Source organism: Myotis yumanensis, unplaced genomic scaffold (genome assembly GCF_028538775.1).
Source record: "Myotis yumanensis isolate MYYU_CA2020_CCGP unplaced genomic scaffold, mMyoYum1.0.hap1 SCAF_1, whole genome shotgun sequence".
Classification (NCBI taxonomy): domain Eukaryota; kingdom Metazoa; phylum Chordata; class Mammalia; order Chiroptera; family Vespertilionidae; genus Myotis; species Myotis yumanensis.
Genome location: NW_027223752.1, coordinates 34,072,434 through 34,095,637, shown reverse-complemented (window position 1 = coordinate 34,095,637; position 23,204 = coordinate 34,072,434). Strand labels below are relative to the sequence as shown.

The 23,204-nt window shown below is 51.2% G+C and overlaps 1 protein-coding gene and 1 long non-coding RNA gene across 6 annotated transcripts; one reads left to right on the top strand and one right to left on the bottom strand.

Moving 5' to 3' along the window:
• Positions 1-1,585: 1,585 nt before the first annotated feature.
• ZFP36L1 (ZFP36 ring finger protein like 1) lies at positions 1,586-6,927 on the bottom strand. Its single transcript, XM_070417784.1, has 2 exons — positions 6,739-6,927; positions 1,586-4,392 (listed from the first exon to the last, which is right to left on the bottom strand). Exons 1-2 carry the CDS (start codon positions 6,793-6,795, stop codon positions 3,433-3,435), a joined length of 1,017 nt encoding a protein of 338 aa, XP_070273885.1. The 5' UTR covers positions 6,796-6,927; the 3' UTR covers positions 1,586-3,432.
• A 3,043-nt stretch (positions 6,928-9,970) lies between these two features.
• LOC139012194 (uncharacterized) lies at positions 9,971-21,994 on the top strand. Of its 5 annotated transcripts, XR_011471835.1 has the most exons (4): positions 9,971-10,117; positions 18,603-19,966; positions 20,171-20,241; positions 20,357-21,994. It is a non-coding gene; the product is annotated as an uncharacterized lncRNA (long non-coding RNA). The 5 variants fall into 5 exon arrangements; XR_011471834.1 differs by having other exon boundaries at positions 18,603-18,781; positions 19,540-21,994; XR_011471828.1 differs by having other exon boundaries at positions 20,171-21,994.
• The last annotated feature ends 1,210 nt before the right edge of the window (positions 21,995-23,204 follow it).

The following is a 23,204-nucleotide window of genomic DNA, read 5'->3' as shown; positions in this document are numbered from 1 at the left end:
CAAAGAATTCTGCCGCTTCCTTTCCCAAGTAGCTTTGACCTGTCTCCTCTACATTTAGGAACTAGATGGTAGACAGATCGGGCTCTTGGGCAACCAAGCTCACTTGGGACAGAGAGCTTCCTCGGGCCATAGGGAGACCCCCTTGTCTTCCCAGACCACCGCACGCTCCAGGGCTTCCTTTGTTATCACTCGAGGACTGACTCAATGGAGAACATTTTGGGCAGGCAGTGGGTATGTTTAGTTCCCTCTGAACCCAAGCAGGAGCCAGAAAATTCTGTCTCCTACTTGCCCATCTATGCCTGCAGGGAATGAGCTCAAGGTGAGTGATTGCTTTTAGTCAGACGAAGATCACATGCCATGACACCATCACCACCAACACACACACAACATACACACACACACACACACACATACAGTCAGTCCCTCCTTAAGGGACAGAGGCCTAGGTTCACTCCAGTCCCAGAAGGCTTGCTTTTCCCCTTCCTTTTACTACAGGCTTTTGCCCTCTAAGAGGTAATAGCCCCTAGTGTACCTCATACCCCTGCCCCCCAGCAGGTACCTACTGGCCTGGAAGGGAAGAGTGGACAGGGTGCATAAGGTAGGTCTTCCCCAGCCTCAAGGACAGCCTTGAGCCAGCCAGTGTCTTCTGCAGACCTAGCTGCCTTGGGCCAGGTGGAGTCAAGGGGGAAATTCAGCTTCACCCCCAAAGCTCACTGAGTGCAAAGAACCAAAGGCAGCTGAGCCTCAAATAGCAATATTTTCTCTGTCTCCCCCCAAAAAGAAATCCTCCTAAGAACCAGACTCGGGATTTTCAGGAAGCTCCACCCTCTCTGGCAGGCAACGTCCCCTCCGTGGGCATCTGGCCTGGGCTGGGTTGTCTCTAGCCAAGACCTTGCCCTTCCCAAGATGACAATTTACCTGCTCTGCATGGTATTAAGGTGTCACAAAGACCTAAGGATGACTTCCCCGTTATGCTGGCCATTGTAATACCCACTTCCCCTTCACAGCCCTCCCAATACAGAAGCACGTCAGATCCCGGTTTACCTCGCGGTCCCCGTGCCATGATTGAGTGAGCCCCTCCCCCACCCCCCATGCTCCTCTCCAAGCCTGCATTGCTGAAGTGAGAGTTCATCTCAGTCCAGATGGTTTGAAGACAGGGCTTCAAGCCAATTCCCCGGGGGTGGGTAGTGGGGGTGGGGAATGAGCCTGGAAGCACCCACGTCGCTGTCAAATCCAGGTTTGCTGGTGTGTCGTGTGCTACATCCCCCCCCCCCCCCCTCACCATTTGGCACTGCAAACACCACACACAGACTGGGCAGAGAAGACTGGGAGCCCCAGTGCCTCAGCGGCCCTGAAGAACCTAAGTCCACAGGTGGGTACAGCTGGCCTTGTGTCAACAACCCACATACCAGGCAGATCCCTTAGAAGTACAGGCTGCCCTGCAATAAACCTCCACCCCATCTCTAAGCTCAACAGACTTCCAGCGTCAACCAAGGGAGCTGGCCATTGGTTTACCTGCAACACATACGGGAGACAAACCCACACAGGAAAACCGCAAGCCAAGTAAAGCCATCTTTACCATCAGTTTCTTGAAAAAAAAAATGGGGTTTATTGATTTTTAAACTGCAAATAGTCGTTACAAAAAGTTTTCTTTTAAATAAATTCACACAAAGAAAGAGAAATAGAAAGCGACGGTAGTGACCAGCAAGAGGAATAATAATTACATTCATCTTAATGTGTGTGTGCCAGTTCTGTTGGCATTAACATTGGAAAACTCTAAACCTGGAATCCAGAACCTCAAATCTGTGATCGGAATGTCTTGAGATGGGCACGTGGAAGTCAAAGGGTTTCCGCTTTTTTGTTTTTTCCCCTTTTAGAAGAGATATATAAAAAGTTGTTTTCCTTCTGTACTGTCACAGAACTTCTACATACATTCTCAGTCCTAGTTGTGAAAAGGCCTAAAGAGAAAGAAACTCAATTTGCAGTCCAACACAAAGGGGGGAAATTTCTAAAATAAATAATCCAACAGTTTTTTGCATTTTTTTAAATTAATTTTTCATTTTTTTAAAATAAAATAACCAAAAAAAAAGTGTAAAGTTACAAAAAATGTCGTTGAAGAATAATATATTAAAACTGTGGAAAAAAGGGAAAAAGACACGTCACAAAATTTTAAGATTAATATGAAGATCATAATTTAACATAAAAGAATATATTCTATGGATTTGTCATCCCGATAAATATGAACAAAATTAACAAAAAAAAGCAAAGTTTGGCAATAAATACGTTTTGATAAGTTAAATAAGCTTTTTTATATTGATGTGCAGTGACAAGCAAAAATTTTGCTCTCCAATTTCTGAAAGTTATATGAAGTTTAAAACCCAGGGAAAAAAGCATGGCGTGAGTGCTCTAAGGATAGACCTACGGTATTCTAGAGCAAAACCATTAAAGCTACGTCTACGGGAAATCGTTTTACACAGATATTGTACGTGGAATGAATACCATTAACTCTCACCCCTTACATGTTTTTTTAGCTTTTCTCTCACTTTTTTGTCATTTTTTTTAAGATGTCACATATGAACTGGGGAACTTTAGCACCAAAATCAAGTCTCTCATAGTCCATCTAGCTTCCCCTTCCTCCCCACTTAAAAAAAAAAAAAAAAAAGAAAAAAATTAAATCATAAAGTCCCACTTATGTCACAATCTTCATCCACTTTTTCAGTCTTCCTTCCTGTAGACCTACGCGAACCCAGGCAAGATTAGTCAACAGAGGTTCAGGTCGGGAAGAAAAAGGTTTTGAATGTCAAGATAGGTTTCCCCAAAAACCCAAGTCTGGCAACAACTCTCCCAAGGGGGTTGGGGGGGCGGGGGTTACTGGGGAAGGGAGGAGGAAGTGTGTGGGAGACTGAAATAAGGGAAGGTGCAGTTGTATCGCCAGTGGAGGGAGCTGCTGGTCTGGGTCCCCTCCCCCCCTCCCCCCTCCCCATGGGCAGAGGCTCTGGGAGGCCCACGGGTGCCCTCTGGCGCTGAAGAGGTAATGTAGTCACAGTGACAAAGTTAGATTACAAGGCACTAAGTTGCTTCTGTAAACTGTTACTGCTTTTTCTTTTGTGATTTGGCACTTAAGGCTTAAGCCGGGGGGGAAAAAGGCATCTACTGACAAATATGGGACTTGTCTGTTATGCATGGTAAGTGGGCTATAAAATCAAGGGAGGGGGTTTCAAGCCAGAGGAAGCTACTGACAAACTGACTTGTCCGTATGTTAAGGGAGGGAGGGTTAAAAGGGAAGAGAGGGGGGGAACATTCCAAGGTTCTAGGGGAAAGGGGTTGAGCTTAACCTTGTCAATGTAAGGGCTTGTAGGGTAGGACAGGGAGGTGAGGGTAGGGGAGGTAGGGATGGGGTGGAGTGGGTAGGGAGACCCTCCCTACCCTGGCTTAGTCATCTGAGATGGAAAGTCTGCTGAAAATGGGCAGGCGTCTTGAGTTGTCCAAAGTGGGGGAGTCTGAGCCACTGTGGCTGCTGCTGGAGCTGCTCAGGTAGCCCTCCTGGTCCGAGAGAGAATCCTGAGGGCTGGGGGGAGAGTCAAACATGTGAGGGGACTCGGACATGGGCCGGAAAAGGAAGGTGGTCGGGGAGCCACCCCCGGGCAGCCCCATGCTAGGGGCAAAGAGGCTCGCCAGCTCCTGGCTGGAGAAGGCAAAGGGGTTATTGGTGCCGTCAGGCAGGGTGGGTGAGGCCAGGAGGTCGTCGGCGCTCAGGATGGGGGGTGGGGTGATGGACGTGGGGCTGTCCAGCAGCCCCGTGGCAGCGGCGGTGGCAGCGGCACTGGGAAACCCAGCAAAGCTAAAGCTATGCTGGAGGCGGGGACGGTCGGCGGAGAGGTCCCGGGCCCCGGCCAGGGCGCGGCGCTCCTCGGCGTTGTGGATGAAGTGGCAGCGGGGCCCGTACGGGCAGAAGCCGATGGTGTGGAAGGTGCGGCACAGCTCCGTCTTGTACTTGGGGTGGCGGGTCAGGCTTCGGAGCTCATGGATGCCGTGTGCGAACTGGCACTTGTCCCCGTACTTACAGGCGCCATTCTCCTCGAAGGGGCGGCACAGCTCCGTCTTGTAGCGGCTCGAGTTGACCTGGCCGCTGCCCGGCTGCTTCTGGGTGGGCAGCAGCCGCTCACCCCCTTCCGAGAAAGAGCGGTCTCGGAAGCGGCTATCCCGCGAGCTCAGGGCTGGGGCTGGCTCGCCCTTGAGGCTGCTGAGAAGCTGGTTCTGGTGGAACTTGGAGCTGGGCAGGGTGACCGAGTGCCTCCGGGAGAAACCCCCACCAGTCGGGGTGCCCACCGCCTTCCTGTCCAGCAAGCAGCCCCCTGCACTGGGAGTACTGTAGTTGAGCATCTTGTTACTCTGGAGGAAAGAGAGAGAAGAGAGAGGATGGTTAGTGACAAAGGCCACCCACCAGGCCCAAAGAGGGTACCTGCTAATGGCAGCCCCCTCCACAATCAGAAATGGCCACCTCCGAGAAACCCCCCCCCCTCCCTGGCAGGCCCCCTCCCCCTTCTCCCACAGACCAGCCACCTGGGTTTACTTTGGCCCCGTGCATTAAAAAAAAACCCAAATGCTGGCCTATGTGAGAAGTTGTTTTATGCATGCACCCTATCCCATGCAGACCCCAGAAATAGACCCCCATCATCCTATCCCAAAGCTACCACTTGTACACCCATAGAACTCAACTTCTTTGCCTCCCAAATAGATTCCTCCGTTCAAAAGACCCAGACCTCTCTAGACTGCCTTCCCCCTAACAAAAACAGGCAAACCTTGGAAGGCTAGAGCCCCACCCCCTTTTAATCAATCCCTGCTTAGTCAACCACCACTAAACTTGGCCTAAGACTCTTAACTTCCTCCTTCAGAAGTGTTCCCTTCCTTTAGCAACAGGTCTCCAGACTGCCTTTGCTTTTATCTTGGGGGGGGGGGGGATCCCCTGTCCCCTGTCTGGGGTGAGTGGGGGAGAGGGATGTGATTCCTGAAAATGAAACTCATTGCCCCATGCTCGGGAAAGGGGTGCCTTCCAGTGCTCTCTCCAGCGTCTCTGCCCACCCAACCTCCCTCCCCTGGGAAGATGCCTTTGCAATTAGTCTGCTGGCTCGGAGAGCAAGCTGGAATAAGAGCGCCAGTGTTTAATCTTTAACGCAAAGCTGCAGGTGGGAAGGAAAAAGCAAGCACCAAATCCCCCCACACGCCTGCCAGTCAATAATGGACTTGTGGGGCGGGGGGCAGAGCCACCACAGGCAGGTTTCTGTTCCACCGGGTTTCACCTGCCCAAAATGTACCCAAGATTTGGAAAGGGTGCTGGGGGTGGGGGTGGGGAATGACCTGGGAGTTGGCTCCCAGCCCATGTGGGTGTCATTGTGCAAATTCTAAAGTTGGTCCCTTAGGATCAGCTGCCCGGGATCGGGAATCTGTAACAGCAACCACCCCATGGAGAGCGGATTACAGGAACCAAGTTGAGAGCCGGTTCCCAACAATGGGGTTCATTTAAAAAGTCCGGGGAGGGGGGGGGGGGAGAGAAAGAGAAACAGATCAAAGAGCGAGAGAGCTGGGAAGAGAAGGAAGAAGAGCGGGAGAACCCAGGCAGCCGGGCTACTGGAGTTTGGGGAAGCGCAGTGAAGGAAGGAAGCTGAGATTCCAACTTTTTGATGTTTCTCTTCAGCTCCTCGGCGTCCCTGCACCCCAACCCTGCAGCCCCGGGGCCCTGGCAGCTAGCTGCGGAAAGAGAGCAACATGACCCGACGTGTTTAAAAGAAAGCAAAAACACTTCAGCAATTAAAAGCAGCCTAGCAGCTTCCCTATTTCTTTAGGAATAAAACTGGGGAGTCCATAGGCTTTTTTTGCTCTGTACACTTAACCCGCCCTCCTGGGACGTTCTGGGCTTAAAACTTGCTTTTTCTCACACCCTCTGGCAAGCTACACGGCTTAAGGACGCCCCTATTAAATCCTTCCTCCCCAAGACCCTTCAATTCAGACCGGCCTTTTTGTTATCGTGTCCCCCCACCCTCCGTATCTGCGAGCCGCGGTCCCCCAGAAAACAAGTGGGTCTGCCCCAGCCCTACTTTCACCCGCAAGTTTGCAGCACGGCCGTCTATCCTAAGAGGAAGACGGGCCGAGTTGGGGCAAACGGAAGCCCCACAGCAACTCTGCAACATCTTCTGAATGACAACTGTTGCCTTTTTCTGGAAGATCACCAGCCCCTTCAAAACTGACGAGGCAATCTCCCGGCAAAAGGTCCGGAGACTCACTTCCCCGAGGGAGCCCCCTCCCTACCCCACAGGCCGGCGATGTGGCCAAAGAGACCGGAACCCCTCCGGTGGCGGCGATGCCCTGGGCACACACCGGGAAACCGAGCAGACCAGTGAGACTGGGCTCGGGCAGCACGTGACCACCGAAAAACTGCCCCCGCGTCCCTGGGGGAGCCCAGCCACGCAAACGTAGCCCCCCAAAACGCTGGTCTCTGAATTACATTCCCATGCAATCGCCGCCAGAAACTGCTGAAACTCAAGGGGTGGGGAGGAGAGGGCCAAATTCCTTCAAACTGGGGAGGAGAGGAGGGATGGGAGTAGAAAAGAAAAGCTATCTTGACTTCTCCCCCTTGGCTTTCCCCCCGCCGCTTTCCTAGACATAAACTTTGGGGGGGATTCTCTTCTTAGGGCAAAAGGGAACATCTTTTGAAAAAGCCAGCACTCCGCCCCACTTTACCTTGCATAAAACTTCGCTCAGGTCGAAGATGGTGGTAGACACGAGGGTGGTGGTCATCGTGGGCACTCGCACGGGGCAGGGACGGAGATCTGGTGTGTCGTGAAGGTCCCGGTGCGGGGAAGGCACAGCCTCCGGCTCTCCGGTCAGGAGTCCCACACGCCGCTCCCGGGGCCCCTCGCCTTTCTGACTCTTCGGCTGCGGCGCGCGAAGCCCGCTTTATAGTAGCCCAGAAGGCGGAGTTTAAACGTATTTAAATGAGGAAGAGGAGGAAAAAAAAGTTGATTGACACTGAAGTTGAATCAGCCATGCGGTCAAACTCGGGGAGGAAAAAAAAAACTTTCAAAAGGAAGAAGGGGGAGGGGAGACGAGGAAAGAAGGCGGGGGGGGGGGGGGCGGGGGGGAGGCAAAAAAAAAAAAAAAAAAAACACTCTGAGCAGCGCACAACTTTTTTTTCTTAAAGAGGAAAAGTTTTGAGTCCGCTCGCTTCGCTCCCCCGCGCCCTGCTCTCCAGCCGCGCGCCCCTCCTTTGTCAGCCGGAGCGCTGGGTTCTGTGACATCACTCATTCCACCCTCTTCGGGGTTCTTGTTGTGCTGTTGTGTTTTGTCGGGCAGGAAGGCGGGCTCGACTTTCTCTTTTTTGCAAGCGGGAGCAGAAGCCCGTGCTGAGCACCGCTGCGGTTTCCATCTTGAGCTGCTCTTTCTTCAAACTTCTGCAGTGCCCCGCACAGCTTACTCTTTGGCCGAATCGTCCTCCGCACTCGGCTCCCCTCCGCAAACCTGGCAGGGAAGGAGATTGGAAATGTGGGACGCACACAGCCTTCAACTCCGGAGTTTTACTTTTTTTTTTTTTTTTTTCAAGGGGGTTGTGGGAGACTTTTTCCCCCCCGAGGAGGACCCGGCCTGGCGGGGGTGAGCGCAGCACGATTCGGCGCACCGCACCCGTCTCCACTCGCGCTCCCTTTGCAGTCAGCCCTCTCTGATTGTAGGCCTGGGGGTCGGGGAGGGGGTTGTTTATTTTAGGAGGACTGGGAGTTGTATTTATTTCACGCGTCCGATCTTTAAACTTTTTTTGTAAAAAAAAAAAAACTTCCCCCAAAAAACCCACCCAGCAACATACAACTTTCCACGCGCTCTCTGAACTGTGGGCCGCGCCGAAACAACACACACACACACACACACACACACACACACACACGCCCAGACGCTTGAACAATGAAAAAAAAGTTACTTTGGCAAGAATGAAAGTAAAGAGATGGGGGAGGCGACACTTAACCTATTGTTGCTCCTCGCCCGCCCCCTCGGGAACGGAACATATGGCTTGTCATGCTGCGCTGTTTGGGCGGGATGGGGGGAGGGGGACATGGGGTCTTCCGAGCCCAAAGGCCCCCGATAGATTGTTACTCCTTTTAAAAGCTGTAAGATTGTACTTAGTTACTGTTAGGCTCGGATGCCCCTCCACTCACCCAAATAAAAAGTTGTTAACGTGCCCCCCCCCCGCCCTGCCCCCACGCCTTCGCGCGCGCGTGTGAAGTGAGGACCCGGGCGGAAACCGCGGGGCTGCGTTTTTCCTATTCCCCCGCGTGCCGGCCGCCTCCTCAGTCCGCGCACGTTTCTTCCCAGCACTCGAGGCCGCCGGCTCTGTTACGAAACCCCGTGTGCTGAGTGGCTAAGAGCGGGTTCCATTGCGATGTAATTAGGTCACCCCATTATGAGCACGTTTCTTTGGAAAGGACGGGGCGGGCGGAGCAGAGCGCTGGAGTCGCACTCTCACCACCACCATACACACTCACACACACACGTTTTACTGCATTTCTTATTTATTCGTCAACCTTTGGCAAACCCGCGAAACCTTTCCAATCACAACTGTTTTTAGGAACTGGTTGTTTTTCATCTTTGCGAAACACACAACTTTTGCTGCAACCATGAACCTACGTGATCCCCCACCCACCCAACCCAGTCTGCTTTTATTTGTCTTCTTTGACTTAAATGGATGGCCCCCATTTTTAACCCGGCTGCTGCCCTTGCTTTTCCCTCTGCTGTCCGGCCGCCTGTTGCTTCCCTCCCTTTGCTCCCATTTTGCAGCTTTTCTTGAAATCTGGCAAGCGCCAGGAAGGGAAATAACTTCCATACACCTTAATTTAAATCAATCAAATGTAAGTTTCTTTCTTCAAGGGAGGGATGTTTGCTCGCTCCTTTCCCCCGCTCCAAGAAGGGGGTGGGGGGCGGTTTCGTGCAGTTTCTTGGAGATGAGGTAATGAGTTCCAGATTTTAGGACAGAGCAGGGTGCGCGTTAAAAACCACAAGGTTAGTCTGCGTCCCGCTGTGAAAGCTATTTCGGTTGTTTTATCCCCCCGCCCCTCCCCCCCCAAAGGGCCCATTGGTCTGGGTCTGGAGGGTTCTCGAAGCTGTGCTGGGGATACAGGGTGAGGTGGAGAACCGAGGGGTGAGGGGGACGCGCGGGGCGGTTGTTCCCGCCCGGGGCCGGGCCGCATCCGCCGCTCCCCTCCCCTCTCCGGGGGCGCTGTCCCCCGCGGCTGCGGGACCGGCCCGAGCGCCACTACCGGCCTCGGCGCCCCGGGCTACTTAGAACTCCCCCTCCCCCCCGCCACCCCCCGCAAAGAGAACCCGATTCCTCGAATTTCCTCCGCTTTTCCAACTCCCGGAGGGCACTCCCCTCCCCCGCTCCCGGAGGGGGCGCGGGCTCCGCGGGGCGGCGGCCAGCCTGGCCCGCTGGCCCCGGAGTTGTTTACCGGCCCGGCCGACCGACCGGGTTTGTTCCAGCTCCCAGAGCCTGCCTCTATAATTAAACCCTTTTTTTAATTGTCGGGTTGAAACGTCATTTCGGGGACTTTCCAAGGGTGAGGGAGCCGAGGGGAGGGAGCGAGCCTCCTTAACCCTTCGCTGACCCGGCCGCCGGGGCGCAGCTTCTGGCACGGCCGGGACGGGGTGGCGATCTGGGGGCCTGAGCCGGCCAGTCCCGCGGAGAGGTGCTCCGCAGGTGCCCGATGGTGGCGGGAACGGCAGAACCACGACCCGGCAGGAAACGCGACGGGAGGCGTGCACCACCCTCCCCGCCGCTGGGCTCGGCAGGGCGCCCCGCGGCTCCTTCCCCGCGCCGTGCGCAGCGCAGAAGGGCCGCCCCTTCACCTGCACCGCCGCTTCCGACTGGGCGGCGCCGCGCCAGGTCCTCGCCCCGGCCGACTTCCGGGCCTTCCCTGCGCGCTGGGAGCCGGTCTCCGCGAGGGGAGGGCTAGCCAGGTCTTTTTGGCTTGGGGGGACCAGGTTTTGTCAAAGGGGGAAAGTGAAAGTCCTCGGAATTAGGGAAACACGACGGATCTATTCAGTGACCAGTCTGGACCCTGGGCGCACCTCGAGGCAGGTGAGCGTGTGGGGCACTGGGCCGCTGACCCCGGGGCCGCTGGACCCTAGCCCTTTTCACCAAGCGCCCTCAAGGCCACTCCTTCCCCGGAGTCCCCTCCTGGCCCTGGTGGCAGCGCAGGACCTTCCTTCCTAGAGCCCCGCGATGTTACAGTTCTTCCCCGGCTCCGGGTCATTTGCAAAATCCCCCAAATTCTTCGGATTTGGCCCCGCGCTTTCCCCCCAACCTCTGCTACCTGAGACCCTGGGACAGCCGCAGAATCCCTGGGTTAGAGGAGAGGGAGGGCCCAGAGCTGTCAGGTGCCTGGTTTAGATTTAACTAGTGCTTGGGGAATGCAGATTCCTCAGCTTGGACCCAGGCCCAGTGAATCAGACGCTTTGGGGTGGGGCCAGGAATGGGCATTTTAGTAAACTTTCTACCAGTGACTCAAACACTAAGATTTGAGAATCTGTGGTCCCGGATTTTAAAGTTGGGCCATTCTGGAGCGAGATATTGTCTTTGTGACTTTTCAAGACACTGACCAAAGCCTCAGTGTCCTCATCTCTAAAATGGGAATAATAATAATAATAATAGGCCTAAAATTGGCCGGTAAAGTGCCTGGCTTCATGTCTAGCTGAAATCTTTAATATGCCTACCCACTGTATGTAAACTAAACCATTCTCTGGGCCTCGAGACATCACAAAACTTTGGGTTGGGGTATGTATTTTGTAAAAGGATTCTTCAGGATAGATGTCATCAAATGGTCAACTGACAACTTTGATCTGTATCATTTTCTGGCCCCACCCCCAGCCCTGGATAAGGCAGGTGTTGAGGCAGCCCCCCATACAAAAAGATTTTTCTGGTCCAAAATGTCAGTAGTACCAAGATTGAGAAACTCTATTTTAGGGGTTCTTTCCAACTCCATGTTTCCTGCATACTTGGTTAGGCCTCATCCCCATCCTCAAATCTTTCTCCATATGGCAGTACAAGTGATCTCTTTCAAAACCTAGGTCTGATTTTGTGTTACAATTGCCTAAAACAGCGGTTCTCAACCTGTGGGTCTCGACCCCTTTGGCGGTCAAACCACCCTTTCACAGGGGTCGCCTAAGACCATCGGAAAACACATATAATTATGTTTTTGTGATTAATCACTATGCTTTAATTATGTTCACTTTGTAACAATGAAATTGGGGGTCACCACGGCATTAGGAAGTTGAGAACCACTGGCCTAGAACCTTTGGCTCCTCATCCCTCTTAGAATAAAAACCAAACCCTTAGCCCAGCAAAATCTGATTCTTTTACTGCTCTAGCCTCCGCCTCTTCCCATCACTACCTCTCCCATTGGCGAGGGGCACGCCTGTGCTCTCAGTTTCAGATGAAAATGAATAGTCCTTCCTCCTGCCCCAGGGCTTTGACACATGCTATTTCTTCTACTGAATGGAGCTTCCTTTGGCCCAAATCAATTTTAAATCACTCTTTAGAACCTAGCTCAAGCATCACTTCCTCAACCATTCTTGGTACCATTCTTGCTGTTCCTCTTCCCCCATCAAGGCAAGGTTATCAGCCTTCTCTCTTATGTCCACATGGAATGTTTAATTCCTTCAAAGTAGTTATTCAGTTTGTGAGTATACATTCCTACAAACTTTACTTCTTAACATATAGTAACATTGACCGTTATTTGATATATAATTCTATGAATTTTAACATGGGAATAGATTCATTATAACCACCACCATGATCCAGAAACAGAACAGTCCCATCACCCCTTGTAGTCATATCCTCCCCGATCCCTTACTCTGTCAACCACTGCTCTGTTTTCCATACTATAATTTTGTCTTTTCCAGAATGCCAGATAAATGGAGTCATGTAGTCTGCACGATTTCACACAATATAATGCCTTTTGGGATTTATGCGTGTTGTTGCATGTATTAATAGTTCATTCCTTGTAATTGAAGAATAATATTTCACTATATGTGTATACCACCAGTTTTTTATCCATTCACCTGATGGAGGACATTGGATTATTTCCAGTTTGGGGCCATATAGAATAAAGTTGCAGTAAACACTTATGTACAGATTTTTGTGGGAACATAAAATCTTGTTTCTCTAGGGCCGTGGTCAGCAAACTGCAGCTCGCGAGCCACATGCGGCTCTTTGGACCCTTGAGTGTGGCTCTTCCTAAGCCTTAGGAGTACCCTAATTAAGTTAATAACAATGTACCTACCTATATAGTTTAAGTTTAAAAAATTTGCCTCTCAAAAGAAATTTCAATCGTCGTACTGTTGATATTTGGCTCTGTTGACTAATGAGTTTGCCGACCACTGCTCTAGGGTAAATAACTAGGAGCGGAATTGCTGAGTCATATGGTAAATGTATATTGAAATTTGCCTGGACAGTTAGCTTAGTTAATTGAGTGACATCCCATGCACTAGGAGGTTCTCAGTTTGATTTCAGTCAGGGCACACATCCGCTGGATTGCAATTTCAATTCCCAGTAGGGTGTGCAGGAGGCAGCCGATCTATGTTTCTCCTTCTCCCTCTTCCTTTCTCTCTCTGAAATTAAAACAAAAACAAACAAACAAAAAAAACGTAGCTAGTTTGGCTCAGTACATAGAGCATTGGCCTGCGGACCAAAGGGTTCCGGGTTTGATTCCAATCAAGGGCACGTACCTCGCTCGGTTGCAGGTTCCAAAAGAACAACTTTTTTTAAAAGTATATTGAAATTTATAGAAAACTGCCAAATCATATTTGAGAGTTGATATACCATTTTGCATCTCCAACAGCAACATCTAAGAGTTTCCAGTTGCTCCACATACTTACCTGCACTTATTACTGTACTTTTTATTTTAGTCATTCCAGTAAGTGTGTAGTGGTATCTTATTTCACTTTATGATATCTCAAGGTTGTGATTTGCATTTTTCTAATGGGTAATGATGGTGAATATGTTTCATAAGCTCATTTGCCAACTGTATGTCCTCTGGTGAAATGTCTGGTCAAGTGTTTTCGCCATTTTTTAATTGATTGGTTGTTTTCTTACTGTTGAGTTTTAAGAGTTCTTTATATATTCTGGATACAGTTATGTTGTCAACTGTATCCAGAATATATGCAGATATTTTCTGCAGTTTGTATCTTTTCATTCTCTCAACAAAGTATGTTCACAGAGCAAAAGTTTTTAATTTTGATGAAGTCTAATATATCAGTTTTATCTTTTCTGCATCATGCTTTTGGCATCATGCCTACGGACTCTTTGCCTAACCTTAGGTCATTAAGATTTTCTTCTAAAAGTTTTGTAGTTTGTTTTACACTAATATCTATGATCCATTTGAAGTTAGTTTTTATGTAAAATGTGAAATTTAGGTTGAGGTTCATTTATTTTTATTTTTATTTATTTTATTATTTTATTTATTTATTTATTTTTTGCTATGGATGTCCAATCCCAACACTGTTTATTAAAATGACTATCATTTTTCCATTGAATTATTTTTGCACCTATCCGAAAATCAGTTGGCCATACTGGAATGAGTCTCTTTATTCTGTTCCACTGAGCTGTGTGTCCATTCCTTTGCCAATACCACACTGTCTTGATTATTGTAGCTTTATAGGAAGTCTTAAAATCAGGTGGTGTAATTCCTCTGGCTTTAGTCTTTTTTTAAAAATATATTTTATTGATTTTTTACAGAGAGGAAGGGAGAGGGATAGAGAGTTAGAAACATCAATGAGAGAGAAACATCAATCAGCTGCCTCCTGCACACCCCCTATTGGGGATGTACCCGCAACCAAGGTACATGCCCTTGACCAGAATCGAACCTGGGACCCTTCAGTCCGCAGGCCAACACTCTATCCACTGAGCCAAACCGGTTAGGGCTGGCTTTAGTTTAATCTTCACAATTGTCTTAGATATTCTAGTTCCATTGCCTTTTTATATAAATGTAGAGCCAGCTTGTCTATATCTACAAAAAAAGAAATCATACTGGGATTTTTATTGGCATTAAGTCTATAGATCAATTCAGGAAGAAATGGCATCTTTACAATGTTGAGTCTTCTACTCCATGAAAATGGTATGTCTATTTATGTAGGTCTTTTTTATTTCTTTAATTGGTGTTTTGTAGTTTTTAGCATACAGATACTATATATGTTTTGCTAGATTTATACCTAATATTTTTGGGAAGGGAGTTACTATTGTAATTTTTTTAATTTTCAGTTTCCAATTTCTCTTTATTAGTGTATAGAAATACAGTTGATTTTTGCACATTGACCTTGTATCCTATAATCTAATAAAGTCACTTTAGTGATAAGGTTTTTGTGTACATTCCTTAAGTTTTGTTTTTACATGTTCGCTTTGTTTTTTAACATGGACACTCGTGTTATCTGCTAACAGGAATAGTTTAATTTCTTTCTTTCAGTATTATACATCATATTTCTTTTTCTTGCCCTATTGCCGTGTTTAGGATTTCCGATATGATGTTGAATGGCACAGTGAAAGTGACACCCTCGCCTTGATGGCAGTCTCGGGAGAAAGCATTCAGTCTTTCACTATTAAGTATGATGTTCGTTGTCGGGTTTTTTTGACATCTCCCTTCCCACCAGGATGTATGCTCCAAGAGCAGGCTCTCTCCATTCTCAACTCAACCCCCAGTGCCGGGCACAATGCCTAGCACACAGTAGGCCCTCAATGAATAATTCTCTACTTTGGTAATATATCCATAACCACTATTCTGTGTGACAGACAACAGAGAAATGTAGGTGAACATGCACAGATTTCACGAAAAATGACCTCACAATAAATATTCCAGCGGATCCAACTAGCCATCGGCCCCACGGAGTTGACAATTTTAAGCGGTGGAGCATCTATAGGTCAGCTTTCTAGCAAGCCATCCCGTGCCAAAACGTTTATCTATGAGGAATGGATGAGTGCAGTAAAATAATTATTTTAGATGGAGAGCGTTCCATTCCCAAAGGGAATTTAAACAAAAAGCTCTCCGCTCTGAAATACAGGGGCTTTCAGGGGAAAGAGTCCCACTGCTCTGAAGTCGTAGGTCCTCAGACGGGTGGGGTTGTTTCGCTAAATTTATTTCAGCCGCTTATAGAAACAGAAGGGGGAAGAAGGGGGCGGCGGCTTGCACACCAGCCCTGGCTCTGGGGTATTAATATCTGCCAGGTCAGGCTTTTATTTGGGTTTTGTTTTACCTTTTAGGGGCGGGGAGGCAAGCAACAGGAATATCTCACAGCTGCATGGCTTGAGCTGTGGGTTCCCACCTTGCTCCTTGCACACTCCCCCCAAGGCCACATCCAGCCCTCTCCTCCCCTGCCCCACCTTCCCACGGCTCTCTGGCCGCTGAATACCAAGCTCTGGGCCAGGGCTGTCTCTGCAGCCTCAGGCAGGCACCTTGGACACCAGATTTCCTCCTAGTCCCAGAAGGAGTCTGAGCATGAAGAGGGGAGAGAAATTGAGATTTCGATTGAATCTGTTTTCTTTCTGGCACAAGTGTGGGTCAGGGAGACGGGAGCCTTTGTCCCCGGCCCCCACCAGAACCCCCTCTCCACCCCACAGCTCCACCCCAGTGGCTCCACTACTTGAATGTTGGGGTCGTTGAATATGAAATCCAGGCCTTTTTATCCCTGTGTTCCTTTTCCTCAGCTTCCCCAAAGCACTGGACACACCTTCTTCTTAGTGCCTGATACCTGAACAGTCTCTCTGTCACGCCCACCCCTGCCCCATCTGAGCAAACAGAGGGACATGAAACCACCATGTCATTGTTTTTTGTTTTGTTTTGTTTTTTAAATGTATTTTTTTAATTGATTTCAGAGAGGAAGGGAGAGGGAGAGAGAGAAACATCAATGAAGAGAGAGAATCATTGATCAGCTGCCTCCTGCATCCCCCCCACCCCCCTCACTGGGGATTGAGCCCAAAACCCGGGCACGTGCCCTTGACTGGAACGGAACCCAGGACCCTTCCATCCATAGGCCCGACGCTCTATCCACTGGGCCAAACCGGCTAGGGCCCACCATGTTGTTTTTTAAAAACCTGTTCTTGTGCTGAATTTGGAATGCTTTGTGGAGCACAGATTAATTACCTCCCACAGATGTGGGGGAAACTGAGGCACAGGAGGGGAGGTGGCAGCAGGTGGCCAGCGCCCGCTGCAGGCAGGTGAGGTCAGGGTCCCCTGGCTGGCTCTAGGAGGTGCCTGCTGAGCCTGAAAGGACCAGAGAAAGACTGGACTCTGGCCCGGGAGCTTGCTGCTCTGTGGCCGCCATCTGAGGGCAGGCCGAGGAGGTGCACCAGGAAGCTCAGGACTCAGCTGGGCTTAAGCCTTGAATAATCACCTGAGAATATGGGGAAGTACCTCCCACAGTGCCCCGCCCAGGGGAACCTCACAAATGCTGGTTTGGTTCCTTGGCAAACTCCTGCTTCCTGGGTCACCAAAGAAGACAGGGGAAGCAGCATCTGTCCTCTCCCCTCCCCCATCCCCAGGTACACTGCACGGAGGCTGGTGGGAGGGAAGATGCCTGGATCAGGAGCTGGGAGAGGCCCAGGAAGAATCTCCAGGGGGTTCTTGTCCAAACTGGGGAGTCTGCTTCAGTGTAAACAAGGGTATAGTACGTGCCTGTAAACTGTAAAGTCCTCACAAGGAAACCACGTTCCTGTGTTGTCCGTCCGCCCACCAGCCAGTTTGCTTTGGAATGGTCCTCCAGCCCAGAGTGGGGCAGACCCCGCCCTGAGGAGCTGTTGTCTGAGAAGCGGGACCCACCTCCTCAGCCAGCGCAGGGATCAGATGGCTCTTGGAGGGTGGCCACGTAGGCAGCCGGTGCAAGAGCGAGGAGGGATCTTTGCCACAGCCCTGTGACTTCTTTAGATCTGAGTTTCTCCCGCCAACTGCACCCTCCACCCCAGGGGCCTGCAGGCCCCAAACCAGGGCCTGCCCTCGTCTGACCAAAGGCAACCAGATCTGCTGCAGCTGTTCAGGGAGAGAACAAGCTCTCCTAGAGACAGGGAAGCAGCTGGAGAGAGATGCCTGCCAGCCCGGGGGTGTAAATATTTATACAACGTGGTGCGTGGGAAGAGGGAAGGCAGAGGGAGGTGGCAGGAACCAGGCGGCACTGAGACCGCAGGTTGAAGGGGCCTGTGCTTTGGCTTCAGGTGGAAAAGGCAAGAGGTGGCTGGGATCCTCATCTCCACCTGAATTCCTACATCAGAGTGGCCAGTCCTTACTCCCAGCTGGCTCCTGGCAGAGTTGAGGGAAGAACTTAGAAAAAAAGGCATCACCAGTTCCCTTACCGGTCTTCCTGTCTAGGATCACCCTGGAACCAGACACACCAAACCCACAAGGCCCAGGAGTAGGGGCTTGGGGACTCCTGGGTCTGTGGTTCTAGAGTCTTAAAAGAATTGGCCTGGCCGGAGGGGCTCAGTGGTTGAGCATTGACCTATGGGCCAGGGAGTCATAATTCGATTTCCGGTCAGGGCACATGCCTGGGTTGCGAGCTCAATCCCCATTGTGGAGCATGCAGGAGGCAGCCAATGACTCTCTCTTGTCACTGATGCCTGCCTCTCTCTCTCTCTCTCTCTCTCTCTCTCTCTCTCTCGCTCTCTCGCTCTCTCCCTCCCTCCCTTCCTCCCTCCCTCCCTCTCACTCTCTGAAATCAATGAAAAACATATCAAGAAAATAAAAAATAAATGTTTGAAAAAATACTGGATTCTAAGAGTTGGACTCCAGCGTTGAAGTCTTAGAACATAAGTAAATTGTAAACAGAATGTTAAATATAAGCAAAGATTTCTCTCAAGCTCCTATGTCATCAATAGTACTTTTCTAAAGTGGCGGAGAACGTGGTGAATTAATGAAGATGATGATGAGGAAGGAGGGGACCTGGCCAAAGAGCAAGGTGTGGAGAAGGCGAGGGGGCCCTTGAGGGCACTTCCAGAGAAGCCTGTGGCCGCAGGCATCCAGGGCCTAGGAAAAGAGTACAGCCCACGGGCGTCCACCTGGTGCTTTCAGCCCCTCTGCCCCAGGACACAGCTGGCTCCAGGTGTGCCCCAGGCAGAGCATGACATCCGCTCTCCTCTTGCTGCTCACTGGGCCTGCTAAGGACTCAGCCAGCGCCCAGTGGCATTGACGCCCCAGGGTGGGAAGCAAGCCTGCGCCTGGGGGCACAGCCAGATGGACTCCAGTCGATTTGCCTCAGACAGCTGGGGAGCAGAGCCAGGACACTCCTCATCCCCCTCCCCACCCCTCCAGACAAGGAGGGGAGCGGCCGCCACTTCTAGGATTTCTCTGCCACCACACCCATTGAGAAGTGCCACCTGCTTCCATCAGTACCAGGGCTGACCCTCAGGACCTCCCACAGGTGGGGTTTGTGGTGCTCCCCAGTGGCCAAGAACCTTGAAGGTACCTCACAGTTATCAGCGCCGTCCTGCATTCTTTCTGTGTCCGGACAACGCCCACTGGCCCCGGGGTGGGCGCTGCTGGGAGGAAGGATCTTGTGCTGGAAATCTGCCTCTGCCTCCCTACCAGATCCTCCAGATGCCCAGGCCAACTTCAGCCAGACAGCGAGGATCGGGGGGTACCCAGACTCCCCCAAGAAGCTGACCCCAGGCAGCAAATCATCCCACCCCCAGCCCAGAGCTTTACCAGCGACACCTGCCCAGGGGGTGCACCGCCCCCTGAGCCCCAGCCCTTCTGGGTGGAACCTGGTGAGTCCCCCACCTGGACACCCAGAGAAGGGCAGGTTCCATGAGCAATGGGGCCCAGGCCCACACAACGTGGAGGAAACACCATCTGCCCCAGCCCTGGGCCGGGCCTGGCAGCCATAGCCACCCTCACAGGGAGGGGGGCCCTCTCCAGAAGGGAGCTCCTCTTCCAAGGACACCCAGGTCCTCGTTGCCACCGCGGCCCCGCCTGCCGGCTGTGGCCGCCTTCTTGCCAGCACTGCTTCGACAGATGAACAAGAATAAAAGCCTGTGTGGCCCAAGGAAGTCTTTAGGGGAAAGAATTGAAGCTGAAGGAAAGCGGGGGAGGTTATAAGAAATAGGAGAGGAAAGAGATTCAGGAAACAGAATAAACCATCCGGGAATCCAGATGTAAAACAAGGAAGGCCAAGAGAAGGGAAAAGTTACGCTAAGAAGGCAGAGTAGGGTGGGGAGGGGAATTGAGAACGAAAAAGAAGAAGAGGGCAGTTATAAATATTCTGCAAAGAGAGAAGTATGTGAAAGCAAACAACACCAGAAAAAAGAAAGAGAGACCCAGGAGAGAAAAAGAGGCAGCGATGAACTTAACAACTGTGTTGACCCTCAACCAAGCACACTCATTAGTTCTGAGTCTGACGACTCTTTGTGGATTTCAGGCTCCTCTGAACACAGAGCAAGGACAGCCCTAGAAAAGCAAGCTTTCCTTCTTGCCCTTGGTTTTCCTACAATTCTCCCAACTTACCCCAGCCATTGGTATTTTGCAGAGTGAGGACTGATCTTCCTGGACAAGGCCAAGACCATATCAGTTCACCCCAGCCTGGTGGCTCCCATCATGGTGCCCCCCATCATGGTGCCCCCCGGCAGGCTCACTGGAGAGCCTGAGCAGGAGGAGCCCACGGAGGCAGGAGAAGCCATAGGTGTGACAGAGCCTTTCTACTGGCTCTGCATCTTCCAGGGAGCAGCTTACCCAGCCACCTCTCCTGCACCAGGGCTAACCCCACCCACGGATACGCCATCCCGGAGCAGCAGGGCATCCTGGAAGACGGGCATGCCCAACTCTACGCAAAGCCAGGGGTGTCCCAGCAAGTGCTACTTTTGAAAACAATTTAAATGACTTAAATTAATTTCCAGGCATTGCCAAGGAGACCTACAGATAGCCACGGCTTTCCCATTGCCATAATTGGCCAACAGGTACGTGAAGTTCACGTTGTGTCCATCAACTCCGTGAGCGCTTAGGTCCTGGTTCCTTTCCCTGTGTCTGCTTGGCCTCTTCCAGCCTCTCCTGCCTCTCTCTCCTGTGAGTTGACCACTGCCACTCTTCTCTATGTTTGCTTGGGTTTTGCCAAGCCCCTTACTTAGTCAGATCCACCTCTGCCCACTCTTCTGTTTCTTCAGGGCAGCAGGAGTTGGGAGAAAGCTGAAGCAAACCAAGGCAAAATCGAGAAGCAAAGGCAGTGAAAATGCAAGTGAGTTTGGGTTAGTGTCCAGTCGTGGTGTGCTCAGGCCTTCCCCCGTGGGCGGGGCGGGCTCCTCATGGCCGGGGGTCCGAGCCTCCCTCGCCACCTGAAACTGCTCCTCCAGAGTTCAGCCAAGGGGATGCCACTCGAGCTGAACTCTGATCGACTGAGACAAAGAAAACGGCGCCTGTGCCAGCCTTTCTCCCTCTAAGAATTCTGAAGTCACTTGACCATGATTCTGTAAGTCACATTTTCCTTCTATCAAAAATTGTGGCGAAATAGGCAGAAGGGATCCTGTCTAGGTTGTGGCCTCAGGTACTCAACCCAGTTTCTTCCCATCCCTCCTAACCTTCAAACCTGTCTCGGTCATATACTGTAGGACTCAAACTATTATTTAACCATGGAAAAAAAAAAAAAAGACAAACCAGGAAATTAGAGGCTGAATGACCTAAAATTTATTCCATTCAGCTGAGCTAATCTCCTAATAAGGGTGTGTATAATAATAAGTCATACTATGTCTGTTCTGGAAGATGTGAGGAACATTGCAGGGAAAAGTGCATGGTGACTGCAGATCCCAACTTGTCAAGATTTGTCCTCAAAAGGCTAAAGTGTCTGGGCCTCGGCCAAGTTGCCTAGCAGTTTGCTAGACGAGTCTCAACATTTGGGAACCGATATGTTGCAACAGAGAGCGCCCAATGTTCAGGCTGACCACAGCCAATCCTGGCACCGCCACTTCCTCGGCAAGCAGGGGACCGACTTACCTGCCTGCTTAAGTCTTCCTCACTGCGAAATGGCAGTGACAGTAATACCCACCTCCTGGGGCTGCTGGAAGGACAGATGAGCAAAGCACTTGGCACGTGCACGCGCCCCCACCCCCCTTCCCAAACGTAGCCCTAGTCAACTGTTGCTGTATGTTAAACAGAGACTTGGCAAGACCAAGAAGAAGGTTGGAGGCCCCACCAAGTGGGGTTCCACGGAGTCCCTGGAACACAGTCAAGTATCCCGAGCAAGAGAGAGAAGAGGGTCCCAGAGGAGGCCCAGGCAGCTGGCGGGTGGAGCGCACGCAGAAAGCCAAGGACAGCCACTCGCAGCCGGGCTCCGCGTGGGCGGGAGGACGCAGGGGGGTGCGGGCAGCCCTCCCTCCGCATCAGCTCAGCGGGCTGCAGCCCCACCCTTGCGTGTGCTCATCCTGCGGAGAAGCTCCGTGCACTGACCGGGCCGGGCCGCTGTGTGCACGGCTCTGACCCAGCGAGAGCTATAACGGGGCGAGGCTATGACGGGCTTACTGGCCTCAGAGACTCAACAACCAGGCGTTTCTGCCTAAATCCACAGATCTCTCCTGTTAGGAGCTAGGTTGTAGGGACGTGACCAACTGCTGAGAAATTCTCATTTCAGAACTGGGCTTTTTCTGAAAAAGTAGAAAGGGGTAGGGTTCAAAATGTTCCGGAAATGTGAACACCAACTGAATCTTGGTAATATTTAGGGGACATTATTAAACTTTAGGTGTGATAAGGATACTGTGGTTAAGTTTCATGTGGTTTTTTTGAAGATACACACGGAAATGCTGATCATGATACGATCCGACATATAGGATTTACTTCACAGTTACCTGGGCGGCAGGGAAGGAGATGGTGATAGAAGTGGACAAGCGTGGGCAGGATTTGGTGATGTCGGTGATGGGCATGTGGGGCTTCACCATACGACGCTGTCTCCTTCTGTATATGTTTGGAATTTTCTGTACTAAAATGTTTTAAGTTCATAAAAGCTGTAAGAATTTTTTAACTCAAAGATTCTGGTCTTACTGGGTTGTTGTTGTCGTTTTGTTTGTTTTTTAATCTTCACCTGAGGATACGTTCTCACTGATTTTTAGAGAGAGAGGAAGGGGGAGAGAGAGGAGCATCCATGTGAGAGAGAAACATTGACCGGTTGCCTCCTGTACACACCTTGACCCACCCTGACTGGGAGTCACACCCACAGGACAACACCCCAGCCAACCAGGGCTCAGTGGTTCTTGCAACGTGGTATTGACCTCCTGAGGACATGCGCTCTGGGACAGCAGGTGAGTCTGTGTGGGGAGATCTTCCAGGCGCCAAGGAGGGCTGGACAACAGGCAGGAAGACCACCCCGCCCCCCAGGGTCACGCTGGGGACCAAGAGTGGTGCCTGCCCCTCAGGGCCTCTCAGACTGGGAAAAACATTCCAGGGGCCTGGTGTCCACCTTGCACTGCTTTTAATCTCAACGAAAATGGTTTTTTTAAATTGGTTTCAATGTCTTTTAAGCCACAGTGAACTGTCCCCTGCCCCCCCCCCCCCAAGCAAAGTGGGCAAGCTACTCAACCTTTCTAAATTCACTTTCCTCAACTGGAAAATGGGGGGAAATCACCCGGACCCCATTATCTAGGGTGATGGTAAGTGAGGTAAATGTGGGTAAAGTGCCCTGACGCTGGTCAGCACTGATTTGAGGGGTTTTGGCAAACGTCGACCTTTCGCCTCTGAGGAGCACAGTGGAGCCGCCCCATCTTGGGCGCTCTGTCTGAATTAAACATCTAACTTAAACAAGAGTCAAGGCACACACACGCTGAGGTCTCTTTGATCAGGCGTCTTACTGGATGTCGGCCCTTTCAGGTGTCAGAGAAGTCACTGCTGTCTTCCTCCCTCCCTGCTCAGGAGGAATAGGCCACGTGGGACGGAGCCACGCTGCTCTCTCTCTGGGTGAAGAATGAGTTGGAAAATGAGAAATAGGGCACAGCTCCCTCTGGGCCATGGCTTTGAATGGCGAAAGGCATTTCGAGAAAGCAGGCCTTTGGCAGATCAGCTCATCCCCAGAGATGGAGACAGGGGGTGCAGGGTACAGAGACCAAGAGCAGGCCCCGGCTCAGGAGCACACTTCACAGGGACCTTCGGGGGGCCTTCCCCCCTGAGCCTTGGGCAAGCGGTCCTGAAGGCTTCCAGACAGCAGGGGGCAGCACCACA